Consider the following 14,072-nt stretch of genomic DNA (forward strand, 5'->3'; position numbering starts at 1 on the left):
CGGGTTCCATTCCCTGCGAGTGTCACGACGCATGGGGACTCAGCCCGCCACCAAATTCAAAAAGTGAAAATCTCCCTGGCGGTAATCCCGAGTGTGGCTCGGGGTGAATATTCATGACCAAAAGTGGTAACCCTGAGCCACACTCGGGATTGCATTGCAGGATGCAGGCAAAGTTACTTACTCTGTCCTCAGGATCCTGCGATGTCTCCCCGTTGTGTGTGCGGGCTGTGTCCTCCACTCAATCTATCACAGTGCCGGGCTCCGTTCCCTGCAAGCGTCACGACGCATGGGGACTTAGCCTGCCACCAAATTCAAAAAGTGAAAAACACAAAACACATACAGTACACTGTAATCTTACAGACTACATTACTGTTTCAAATCGTTTCACATCCCTTTTGTCCCTAGTGCATTGTCCAGTGCCCTGCATGCAGTTTTATATTATATATACTGTTCTTTCTGGCTGTAAACTTGAGCTTGTCCATAGCAACCAAAAAGTGTCCCTTTACATTAAAAGTGGTTTTAGACCGGCTAGAAAACAGTGATAAAAAATTAGAATCACTTGCAGAATTGAGCAATAGTGATTTGCGGGGAAATTAGTCATCAAACACTGAAAATAATGACAGCGCCAATTCTGCAAATGAGCAAAGCATTATTGAATACATTTTATTATTTTATTATTATTTTTTATAATTATTTATAGTTATTTATTATATTATAATTTATGATTTAGTGTTTCAAACTTTATCATACCTGGGCTGTCTACTAGACTCTTGTTTAGACAGATTTAAGTGAGTTGTTCCTAAGAATTACAGGCCTATAATATAAAATGCCAAATTTCAATGCAAAACAATGTACCACTTTGAGCATCAAAAATCTGACATAATCATACCGCCAAGGAGGTGAAAGGCTTAAAGAAAGTTGTTCAAAGCTTGCCAAAAGCTTTGCAAAGCTTGCTGAAAGTTTCATAAAAGCTTGCTATTTACACTGCTCTTATAAAAGCTCTCTGAAACAAGCTGTATAATCCTCTCCAGCACTTTTCCTAGCTTACAGGCACATAGCCACTTTGCAGCACACTGAAGCAGTAGTAAAGGTTAATAGAATAAATAAATAAATAAATAAATAAATAAATAAATAAATAAAAAAAACCCTGCAAGGTAAAGGCATAATGTGCTAGTATGGATTGCATGTTAGCGCATTATGAAAGACTTACCTTGAAACAAAGCCCTCCAGCGGCGTGCTGTCACGGCTGACCGCTTGAATGACTGCCTGAATGGCCTTGGGAGTCACAGGCATGACACAGAGCTCTGAAGAAATGGCATGGGTATGCCGTTCCTTCAGAGTGCATGTGCCGATGATGTCACCGGCTGCTACTCCCTAGGATATCTCCTAAAGGATGCATGTTTAGGAGATATTCATTTAACTAAAAGGTAAAAATCAAAATACAGACTTTGCTACCACTTTAACAGTTCAGACTTACTAACTGCAGTTCATTGCTCTTTCTTATACAACTTGCTTTACAGTGGTCACACAAAGGCAGAAAAAAACACAAAAACATGTACAAATAAAACCAAAATGGGGCTGACTTGATAGACCACTTGGTCTGTTTTCTGCCATCACCCTTCTAGAACAGTAAAGCCATCTTCCCCAGATGATACAGTCACTTTAGCCATATACAGTCAGGTCCATAAATATTGGGACATCGGCACAATTCTAATCTTTTTGGCTCTATACACCACCACAATGGATTTGAAATGAAACGAACAAGATGTGCTTTAACTGCAGACTTTCAGCTTTAATTTGAGGGTAATTACATCCAAATCAGGTGAACGGTGTAGGAATTACAACAGTTTGTATATGTTCCTTCCACTTTTTAAGGGACCAAAAGTAATGGGACAATGGGCTGCTCAGCTGTTCCATGGCCAGGTGTGTGTTATTCCCTCATTATCCCATTTACAAGGAGCAAATAAAAGGTCCAGACTTAATTTCAAGTTTGCTATTTGCATTTGGAATCTGTTGCTTTCAACTCTCAATATGAGATCCAAAGAGCTGTCACAATCAGTGAAGCAAGCCTTCATTAGGCTGAAAAAACAAAACAAACCCATCAGAGAGATAGCAAAAACATTAGGTGTGGCCAAATCAATTGTTTGGAACATCCTTAAAAAGAAAGAACGCACCGGTGAGCTCAGCAACACCAAAAGACCCGGAAGACCACGGAAAACAACTGTGGTGGATGACCGAAGAATTATTTCCCTGGTGAAGAAAACACCCTTCACAACAGTTGGCCAGATCAGGAACACTCTCCAGGAGGCAGGTGTATGTGTGTCAAAGTCAACAATCAAGAGAAGACTTCACCAGAGTAAATACAGAGGGTTCACCAAAAGATGAAAACCATTGGTGAGCCTCAAAAACAGGAAGGCCAGATTAGAGTTTGCCAAACAACATCTAAAAAAGCCTTCACAGTTCTGGAACAACATCCTATGTACAGATGAGACCAAGATCAACTTGTACCAGAGTGATGGGAAGAAAAGAGTATGGAGAAGGAAAGGAATTGCTCATGATCCAAAGCATACCACCTCATCAGTGAATCATGGTGGTGGTAGTGTCATGGCGTGGGAATGTATGGCTGACAATGGAACTGGTTCTCTTGTATTTATTGATGATGTGACTGCTGACAAAAGCAGCAGGATGAATTCTGAAGTGTTTCGGGCAATATTATCTACTCATATTCAGCAAAATGCTTCAGAACTCATTGGATGGCACTTCACAGTGCAGATGGACAATGACCCGAAGTATACTGCGAAAGCAACCAAAGAGTTTTTTAAGGGAAAGAAGTGGAATGTTATGCAATGGCCAAGTCAATCACCTGACCTGAATCCGATTGAGCATGCATTTCACTTGCTGAAGACAAAACTGAAGGGAAAATGCCCCAAGAACAAGCAGGAACTGAAGACAGTTGCAGTAGAGGCCTGGCAGAGCATCACCAGGGATGAAACCCAGCGTCTGGTGATGTCTATGCGTTCCAGACTTCAGGCTGTAATTGACTGCAAAGGATTTGCAACCAAGTATTAAAAAGTGAAAGTTTGATGGATGATTGTTAATCTGTTCCATTACATTTGGTCCCTTAAAAAGTGGGAGGTACAAACTGTTGTAATTCCTACACCGTTCACCTGATTTGGATGTAAATACCCTCAAATTAAAGCTGAAAGTATGCAGTTAAAGCACATCTTGTTCATTTCATTTCAAATCTATTGTGGTGGTGTATAGAGCCAAAAAGATTAGAATTGTGTCAATGTCCCAATATTTATAGACCTGACTGTATGTTACTCACTCAGGGTGTTCGTTCCTCTCATACAAAGGAGATCCTCCATAGACCCAGGGGCCCCTCCAAACCAAGCCACAGACCAGCAGTTGAAGGTAAGGAGTGGCAAGGTCTCTCTATCTGCTCCTAAGTGTCCTCTCTTTTCACCCTGGAAGTTCAGCCCTACAGAAGGGCTCTTTAATGCAGCTCCAGCACATCACCACATCTCTGCAGGACAGGGGTGTCCTGTTCCCATTCCTAAAGTACACTGCGCCACAGCCGGCATATAAAGAGGCACTATCTCTACCCTTTACATCACTACAGGAGAGGCAACAGATAAAGAAGCACTGTCAACAAATATAAGAGGATATTAGACTTAAGATTCATATTTATAGCTGTCCTGAGATACTGCGAATGTTTGCTATGGGGAACACATGGGAATGAGCAGATCCTCCATGGGAAGCAGCAAATGCAGTGAATGCGCTTTATAAGAGCCTAAAAAGCTGACAGTCAAATGTGTGATTATAGTTGTACATTTGTCTGGAGTTGTTTGCTTGTTAAGACCCAGATATTTTTCAGTGGGAAAACTGTAAATGCTGACCTGGCCTGCTAGGCAATTTGTACTTTTTTGAATCACTGTATATACACATATTGCCTTGAAACTGATTGGTTGTTTTGCATTTATACTTTTCAGGTGGTAGATGATGTAGGCAACCAGACTTCCTGTCGTCTTGCTGGATTAAAGCCAGGGACTGTATACTTTGTCCAGGTTCGGTGTAACCCATTTGGGATCTATGGATCTAAGAAGGCAGGCATATGGAGTGACTGGAGCAATCCAACTGCTGCATCTACTCCAAGAAGTGGTTAGTGTTCTGCTGATAGTTATGTATCTAAAGGTTAAATGTGACATATACACAGATTCATTTATATAAAAGATGAACATTTCCTTTAAGAGCACTTAAACTGTGTGGAATTAAGGTCTTTTACTATTGCAATTAAGAGTCTTGCAAATGTGAGAAAGTGACAATAATGCTGTACACTATTAGAAGCTCTATGTATCTCTCTTAGATTAGACTTTAAATTAACCTATGTTGACCAACAGAACAATTGATGACAATAGTTTAAAACTTGTCAGAACACTCAAAACCTCTTTAATGGATAGGTTCAGACTTAGCAACATGTTACAGGTTACACCTATATTTCAAGTGTAACCTGTAAAATGTTGCTATGCACCAGCTCCCCACACCACCCCAGCCCCCCTGTGACAGTGGGCAGGGATTAGTCTCCCCAGCAGCAACTGTCACATTTTAAAATTGGTGCCGCTGTGTGGGCCATCTTATTCATTCATAGGGATCTGTGAATAAGGAAACGTCCTGTCTTCCACCACAGCAGATGGCATGTAGAGCTCAATGGACTATAAGCACACTGATCAGTGCCCTAGTAGTCTATTGACACTTTCTGCAACTCAGTAACTGTCTGCCCATACCTCTGTATGGGCAGAGAGTTGTAAGAAGTGTCTGCAGGAATCTGACATTGCATCTGTGATCCACTGATCATGGGTGCAATGCATTGCAGGCTCATCTGTAAACAAAAATTCACTTTTTTTTACCTCCAAAACATGTGCATTTATTTATGTTTTTACAAAGGTGAACTTATCCCTTTAACCCTTTCACCACCAGGTCCGTGCGTCGTATGGACCTTACGGCGGGGGTATCACACACAATCTGGTGGCTGCAGCCGGGTCAAGCTCTCGGTGTCCCCGGCTCGCTTTGCCGGGAAAGGATGTTTTGCAATGCGATCTGCATTGCAAAACATTCAGTGGAGTTCAGGGGAGACATTCTTCTAATGTGGGGGCCACAGTGTAATCCAAATTCAGTACTAACATTCTCTGGGCTGCAAATAGAGATTGTCATATATGGGTCTAGTTTAGTGCATTGAAAGCAAACGGGTATTAGATAAGTAATAACTGGGGTATTGCTTATGTGGGTTTTGAATCTGCTGTTAATTCTAGACACCACTGTAAGACATCATCACAGAAGTTTAGGGCATATCCACAAAAGATGTTTTAGATCACCTTAATTTCAGTTGCATTTCCTACAGCAATGAGTCTTTCTGGCTCCTTTTCTGTGAAGAAAGCCTATGGGACGGGGGCAACGACACTTGTGAGAGTAACTGAAGGTCATCTTCCCACAGCTCATAAGTCATGGTGCCTAAAACCAACTCCAACTCCTTTATACAGTGTAGTAAAAAATTGATAGCTGATAGAAGATAACTATCCTTTGATTGTCTTAGATCTGATTGGTCCATCCAATATTTATACATTGCTAATTGGATGCAATGCAGATAATGACAAATTGGGCCTGCACTGCATGTCTAAGCGATAAATTATGGTAAAAGTTTTTTTAAATCTAGAAGTATTGAAGAGTGTTAGAGAACCTTAGTATCTAGGGCAATCAGGATGCTCATTTCAAGATCCAATTGTATGGGAAGACAACCCTAGGTGCCTGTATTTTATTCTAACTTGCTTAGCACATCTTAAAAATAAATTACTTGGAGCGGTACCCCCGTGAGGGCTGCTGGTTGACTCTATAGCCCACTGGCTACCCCGACTCTGCAGATCCTCTCTTACCTCTGACACCTTGGGTTCCATTCTGTAATGGGAGGTTATCAATGAGAAACTCACACAATGTCACTGAACCACTCAGAAAGTTTACTAGAGTGAATATTAAACACAAACAATAAATGACAGTTGATACAATGCAATATTTAACCTGTAATTAAGGGCTCCCCCTAGGTTGTAATTCAATGTTCAAACTACAAAATAGACCCGTAATGCTTTGCAGAAGATGATAAAAGGTCATTTGACTACAGATATCTTCAGCTAGCCTGTAGTTTAAACTGCATTTGTAATCCAAAAGGGCAAATGAGAGAAGGCAAACTGTAGAATAATGGTACATTGATAACTGGTTAATAACAAACCCCAGAGTTCAGCTGTATGTTGCTTGTGAATAAGTAGAATCACTTCTGTGGAACTACAAGTCTCACCAGCAGTCTGTAAGTAACTCACTCAGCAAACAGTGCACGTTACTGAAATTGGCAGGTGCCCTCTGACCACAATAGACTCAGAGGCTGTGAGGCTCCATCCGGACTCCCTTCCTGATGTCTCAGTCTAATGAAAAGATGGCGCCACTGCACTGTACTGTTCCTTCAGATGGCTGAAATGCAGGGAACTTCCAGATGTCCTGGCACTGCAAACCGATCCGCTTGCCAAGCTGGCAGGGCTGTAGAAGCACCTCAGAGGCTGGCAATCCTGCTCCGCATTGTATAGGCCATAGTCTCCTGGTCACACACACAGACCTCCTGCTGGCAGGTATTGAATGGCGTCCAGAGAGGCTGAAAGATGGCCACGCTGTTTCTTTTATTACTGCTCCCAGCATTCAGTGATGCGCGCTTTGCATTGTCTGTATTGTAGTTCAGGGCTGATCCAGCTAACAGAGTCACTTCCTCCTCCAAACTACATCACCCACAATGCTTTGCAGCGCTGCTTCTCAGGAATTAAAGCGGGGTTCCACCCAAATTTTGAACAATATCTGTATGTATTCTCTTCCTTGCCTAGATGCTGACATGCCATTTAAAAAAATTGAAATCGCCGTAATTACCTTTTATTTTTCTATTCTTCTTTGCACTTCCTGGCTCTCCTCCCGTGGGAGTAGGCGTGTTTCTAGCCTCTCCCAGACTCCTGGGAGCTAGTCTCAGGCTTCCCAGGATGCCACTGAGCATGTGCGGGAACGAGCGGTGAATGCTGGGAGCACAGCATTCACCACATCCAGGAAATAAATGCTTGTGGGCTTCAAATGCCCACAATGAAGATGGAAACCACCTGCAGTGAATAATATAAGTTATTCTTTCCGACGAAATCTGACACAGGTGGACATATTACACACAATATGTGAGTATGTAATGCTGAGAAGAAAAGTTTGTGAATGAACTCAAAAAAAAAAAAAACGATAGATAGGTGGACCCCCGCTTTAAAAGACAGTCCTAACAGCATTAAAAGGACACTAGAGGGAGCCAAACTCATTTGTAACCATAACAACTGTAATGCCTTATATTAGCAAACCCTTGTCTACATATTTATTATGACTCTTACTGATGTGTTATTTGAACATGTTCCTTGTACCTGTGTGCTGCTAGCAAGATCTTGCTTCATAAGAAAGTCAACCTATCTGAAGTGTAGGGTGGGAGAATTATTCTATCTCCTGGTCTGCTGTTTCCAGTGAATTTTTTTTTTTTGTGAAAATACTACTGTACACTGCCAATGCTTATTTGTGTTTTCTATATGGCTCTTATGCCCATTGTTTTGATGATTTGGTTTTCTCTTCTTGCAGTGCTTATACTGTACACTCTAATACATAACAGTGGTCAATGCCAACTTTTAGCGAGAAACCAGGGGAAATCTAACTTGACAGGCTGTAATTCAAATGAGAAGGTCTGTTTTCTGATCATCTGACTGAACTAAGGGCCAGTTCACATCATAGAAACTCAGTCCGGATGCGTTCCAGATGCTTTTCTGAATGTGTGTTTTTGATGTGGTTTTGGTGCATTTTTGATGCAGTCCAATGCATTTCACCCCCTTTTTTTTAACCTTAAATAGGGACATGTGTATTCTTGTGCGTTTAGGTGCGTTTAGGTGCATTTTTGATGCGTTTTACAGCTTTCCAGTAGAGTCCAGTGGAGGAAAAATTTAGCATGGTCTACTTTTTTTTTCCTGGAACTGGAATGCACTGAAACTGCAAGCACTGGTGTGAACTATTGGTTTGAAAACTATATAACCTACTTTCAATGCGTTTTTGATGCAGAAAAAAAACGCACTGGACTGCATGTGGTGTGAACTGGCCCTAAGAGTACGTAAGTAAGAATGATTTTATATCAGTTGAGATTCTCTATATACTTTTTAAAATGTAAAGATTTATTGACAATCATTTTCATTAATAAAGAAAAATAATAACCACAGCAATAATAAAAAGTCACTATAAGTTACTCTATGGGTGTAAGTAAAATTGTGCATACATTATATACGGTCTAATAAATAGATAGATGGATGTAAATTCATGGACAGATAGATACGTTAGAAGGCTGGCCAGAGGCTAGCCTGTATTTGTAGGAGGAGTCTGGGGGGTATATATCCCTCCTCTTCCTCTGTCGGATCCTTTGCCGGCTCGTTTCCTGGTTTGCTGACAAACGTAATTTCCGGGTTCACAGGGCATCGCGTCACTTCCATCCAAGCATTGATGTCTGTTGCTAGCTACAGGGAGGACAAATATGTGTATTTCAAAGATAGAGCATTGCTGCTGTCTCAAACACACTGATCATAATAATACAAATAGGTGCTTGTCAAGGCAGACAAATATTAGAGGATTTGTTTTCTTCGCTGCTGTTTTTTTCTCTTTAGCTTTCACAATGGACACTTGTCATGAACGGGCCGGGGGGGTGGGAGCTCCGCCCGCACACAGGGGGGTCCACTTGCTCTCAGCATGCCTTCATCCTGGGGCAGGCCTTGGGAGGGGGACAGTGAAGCCAGCTTGTCTGTTGCTGGAGGTCCAGGGGAGGGGAGACGCATGCTGTCAGTCGATTCATGTACTGGAGTATGAGAATTTGTATTTTTTTATTCCTGGGATTGAGTACAACTACTGTATAACAAACTTTAATCCTAGATCTCCTCAATTCTCGTAGACCTGCAGGTTATCACTCTTCACAGGTTAATGAAGTCTTAATGCCAGATTTCTTAAAAAAAAAAAAAAGGGGGGGGTAGCTGGTTGGTGGTTTAGCTCTGCTGCCACGCTCATTTCATGTGATCCTGTCGTAGCATTCCTGTCGTAGCAGGGTTGCATCTGGTGTCGTTATTCGGCAGTCCTAAGGGTTGTCAGGACCTCTGCTCGGGTCTGCAGGACCACAGTCGTTTTGGGAGGAGGGGGGTTGCAGACCCTCTGCAGTACTGTTGGCCATGGTTGTGGAGGTATGGGGGGCCCACAGTTTGATTGCGTTACCCTTAAACTCAGGGGGGGAGGTGATTCAGCATCCTACGGCTGCCATTGTAGGCGGGTGTATGGGTAGGCCCAGTTGTCATCTATTCTAATTGGGGCATTAATTTCTGTGTTGGTTACGTGTGGTATCATTAGTTCGGCACATACACCAGCATCCTTTCCCTTCGTCTTAAACATTTCTACGTATCATTGTACTGTACTGTCTTCGCTCTGATATTGTTTCATAGCTTTTGCTTATGATATTGTTTCAGGGGATTCATAGCATTACATGCAGGGCCAGCAAAGGGGGGTGTGTGGGGTTGTTATAATGGGTATAGTTAGCTAGTGCTCACATCTAGGATCTGTCACTTCTACAGATCCATATGGGCAGAGGTTTAGTCTTTAATTGATTGTCGTGTCGTCCCACAATCTTCTCGCCCGTATACCATACATCATACAATGTACGTTCACCATTACACCTTTACTACCTCCCACCACGGTCTGTGGATACCTTAGCCTTGAGAGTTCATTTTAATTAGCTTTCTTTGCACTGCGGGTTACTCTGGCTTACTTACTGCATACACTAGGGTGGTGTTGTCATTAGGTTCATATTCACGCGCTGTTGGTCTTGTAATTTCTGCACCTACATCCTTATACTTTGTTAGGTACAAGGGAGTGTTGCTGTTTTTATGGTCTGGTTGTTTGTACTTATTTTCTCTAGTTTGTGTTTCCTTAGATTAGGGGATGTTGTGCATTTCGGAAAGGGACAAATTCGCATTCATCTCTCCAACCCCGTGTGGGAGTTCAGAGCATGGTAGCACCCTGTCATTAAGGAGTTGAACTATACCTAAGTTCATAGCTGAGTTTCATCCCTGGGGTATCCCTTTCCCGGCCTCAGCCGGGGAGGCAGTACTCTTCAGGTTGTTATTCCCAACTCCATCCCAACCTCTTCTATCCACCAGCACAGAACATGTTTCTATGCATAATTCTTTACCTCAGATTCATGCGGTACTTAATACACTCTTAACGCCCATGCTACAATTGCTAGACAGGATGGTGGTGATCGAAGCCCGCTTGGCTAGAAGCTGAGGTGTCAGCTGTTCCCCCATCTCCTGCTCTTCTAAGTGCGTCTGCAGGTAATTTTGACATTTCTTTACCGTGGCAGCTCCTTAACCTTTAGCGGTGTTACCTTCAGTGTTCCCGACCCATTTCATCTCTGCCTATATCAGGTAGGACATTCTGGTAGACTAAGATGTCAAACTGGACTCTCTTCCAATAGCATCTCAGGACATTCCGGAGATCAAAGCTTTTGCTTACGGGGAGGTCTCGTGGTGCTCGAAACTAAAGATCCCAGGCTTAGCCACAAACTTGGCGTGGCGAAATTCGTCTAGCATTCTGTATTTTCAGAGATTTCATCTGTTCTGTCAGTCCTGGTAGATGGGTAGAGTTAGATCTATACTTACATTGCACGGCGGGTTCATTTTCCACGGCTACCATCGGTTTTGTAGCAAAGGTGGTGGCCACTTGGGCATTATTCCAGGTGGTGACATCTTGGAGCAATTTTGACATGCAACTTTTCCGCAGGCATTTCACCAACCAGGAATCCTCTGCATGTGCTAATTGTCGGTCATCAGCCCAACTTGGATTTTCAGTAGGCTTTCACACAGGCCTCATCACTCTCCCGTCAGAGTCTTTTCAATGTAGTAACTGGGCTTCAGTTGTCAGTGATGCTTCCATTGTCAATAAGTTGCTGAAGGCCAGAAGTTTCCAAGGGGTTTGTGATTGGTCCAGTTCTCTCTCCACCTTTCTGCATGTGGAGGGTCAGGCCCATCGGGGTGCTCAGTGGCTATTTTTCAACCAATATCGGTCGTTTTGCGATTTGCCTGTGCCTCATTCATCTTATATGCCTAGCCTCAATTCCTCATTCCCTCGGTAGAATTTTCGTTGAAGTATTCATCTGTGGGTCTGGCTGTCCAGCACATTCTACAGTTAGGCAGGGGTTCTTGGCTACCCATGCTGATATTACCAATGCGTTCAAACTACTTCCTATCAGCCCTGCCCTCTGGCAAGTTTAGGTTCAATAAGTTTTTATTGTATATAAAATAATTTTCCAAACGGAAGATGAAAACATGAACAAGATCAGATGCTCGACAACGGGCAATCTGATATAGTAATAAAGAAACATACATGGGCAGATCAATACAATGTTATGCGTTCTGTCTTCAATATAAACATAGTGTATTATCTCAACAGCTTTCGGAACTTTTGCTGTTAGTCGTGTTAACTAAAATTCCTGAGATCTGGACGCCCCTACGGGATCATGCTGCGCCCAGATGTCTAGGAACTCGGAATGAATAGACAAGTAATCTGAATACCATCAGCATATAGACGTTGGCGTATAACCGATCTGTTGGAGGTTGTGAGGGGATTGATGTTAAAGAGCAGAATACTATAGGTAAAAAATAAAATCATGACTATAGATAGCCCAAAAGAGTAGTATAAGAGTAAAGAAAAGTGTTGGAATGACAGGTAGAGGAAAGAAAAGAGGTGGGGGGAGGAACAGGGAGGAAGACTGGCAAGGTAGGTAGGAGGGGGGGGGAGAGGGGGGAAGGGGGGGGGAGGTGGACAGCGAGCCTCATCCCGAGTCGGGGCCTTTATTGTTAGGTTGTTTGTGTGGAACTAGTAGAATTTGTAACTTGGCTAGGTGCCTTCATAGCTGTGAGTCTGCTTTTTAGCTTATCTGAAGTGGAGTAATGCCTCCATATGCTCCAGATAAAGGAGTTTGGATTTCCAGTGTCTAGCAATTAATTGTCTACCACTGCTGAGAAAAAATTTTAAGAGGTTGTGTTTTTGTGACTTGATTTTACCAGGTAGTATTGAGAGGAGAGCGATAAAAGGAGAGGGAGTGAGTGGTTTATCGTAAATTTCTGTATAGATTTGGAAGATTTGGGTCCAGAACGGACCTATCACATCGCATTCCCACCAGATGTGGCTATACGTACCCTTCGCAGAGTTACATCTCCAACAGATGTTGGTGGTTGATGGAAACATGATCCTGAGATTCATTGGCACTCGATACCATCTGGATAAAACCTTGTAATTTTTTTCCTTGGTGTAGCACGAAATGGCTGATTTGTGGGTGAAGATAAAAGCTTTACCCCATTCAGCATCGGTTATTTCCCTCCCGAGTTCCTCTGACCATGCTTTGGTGTAGTTGGGTAAGGTATCATGGGTGTGTTCTATAATCAGTTTGTAGATCAATGAAAGGGTGTGACGGGGGGTTTCTGAGAGTGTGCATAATTGTTCAAAGCCAGTCAAAGGTCTGTGAATCTGTTTGGAATCATGCAATTTTTTACAGTAGGCTGTGAGATGTAGACGTGTTAACCATGTTACGTTGGATGATGTGATGCTTAATCTTGACGTGAAAGTACCAAGTGTGTTGTTGACAAATTGTCGTGCTGTGGGCCAAGTGGCTCTGTTATGATCGTCTATGATTTGTATTGAACTGCCTTCTGGGAGAGCTGGGTTGTCAAATAGAGGGGTAAGGGGACTTGGTTCAGTGGAAAGTGAGTATCTTTCTTTTCTGCCGTACCAGATTAATAGTGCATCTCTGGTCAGTGGAGACAGACTAGTAAGAGATCTATGAGTCCGCTCATAACCCCATGGCAAAGCCCGGAGGTCAGTTGAAGATAGGTCCTGTTCCACCAAAGTGGAAGCTTTAACTAGTGGGCGAGGAAACCACTCCAGTAAATGGGAGACCACTGCTGCTGTGTGGTAGAGTTCAAAATCTGGGAGGCTTGTCCCACCTTTGGAAATGGGGGCACATAAAAGTTTGTGTTTCAGTCTGGGATGGTTTCCCCTCCACACGAATCGTATGGCCATAGAACGAAGAGTGCGGAAGAAGGCAGCTGGCAAAGCAATTGGGAGGGCTTGAAATAAGTATAATAATTTAGGGAGTATGTCCATTTTCAATACGTTCATGCGACCAAACCATGATATTGGCAGGTCCCCTCGGCTTTCAGTGAGGCGTCTGAGTTTCGTGAGAAGTGGACTGTAATTTAGGGCGTATATTTCCGAGGCACGGCTTGGGATGGCTTGGGATGGCCGTACCTAGGTATGAGATAGATTTTGATTGCCATTGGAATGAGAAGTTGGCCTTAAGAGAGGAAAGGGTCGACTGAGGTAGGGATATGTTCAGTGCCTCTGTTTTAGAGATATTCAGTTTATAATTACTGAGCCCACCGAATCGGTTGATCTCGGCAAGTATGGATGGTATACTAATATGGGGATTGGTCACATAGAGGAGCAAGTCGTCTGCATAAAGGGAAAGTTTACATTGTGAGGAAGGGGTCTGTATCCCTCGTATATCCGGATTAGCTCTAATAGCTTGGGCTAGATGTTCAATTACTAAGGTAAATAGGAGAGGGGAGAGGGGACAGCCTTGTCTCGTGCCATTTGAAATAGTGAGTTTCTCTGATTGAGTTCCAAAATTGTGGCTGAGGGCTTAGAATATAGTGACATGATGTGGGCTAGCATTCTAGGTCTTAGTCCTATTTGGGTGAGAGTAGCCTGAAGAAAGGGCCAACTGACCCTATCAAAAGCCTTTTCCGCGTCACAGGAGAGAAGGCAGGTCGGTATGTGGTTACGGTGGGCATATGCCATGAGGTGGATAGTTTTGGTGGTATTGTCCCTAGCTTCACGTCCAGGGACAAAACCCACTTGATCTCTATGTATTAGATTTGGCAAAAGAG

At 42.9% G+C, this 14,072-nt stretch overlaps 1 protein-coding gene across 4 annotated transcripts in view; it reads left to right on the forward strand.

The window, feature by feature from the left end:
* Positions 1–14,072, forward strand: part of CRLF1 (cytokine receptor like factor 1) — a 240,440-nt gene that overhangs the window by 157,683 nt on the left and 68,685 nt on the right. For all 4 annotated transcript variants that reach the window (XR_012235660.1, XM_073595878.1, XM_073595987.1 and 1 more), the window contains exon 6: positions 3,993–4,161. Coding sequence is in view for 3 of the 4 variants with exons in the window: in XM_073595878.1 (XP_073451979.1) it covers positions 3,993–4,161 (169 nt within the window). In the remaining variant the exon portion in view is untranslated. The remainder of the gene's footprint in view (positions 1–3,992; positions 4,162–14,072) is intronic.

Source organism: Aquarana catesbeiana, linkage group LG01, assembly GCF_042186555.1.
Source record: "Aquarana catesbeiana isolate 2022-GZ linkage group LG01, ASM4218655v1, whole genome shotgun sequence".
NCBI lineage: Eukaryota > Metazoa > Chordata > Amphibia > Anura > Ranidae > Aquarana > Aquarana catesbeiana.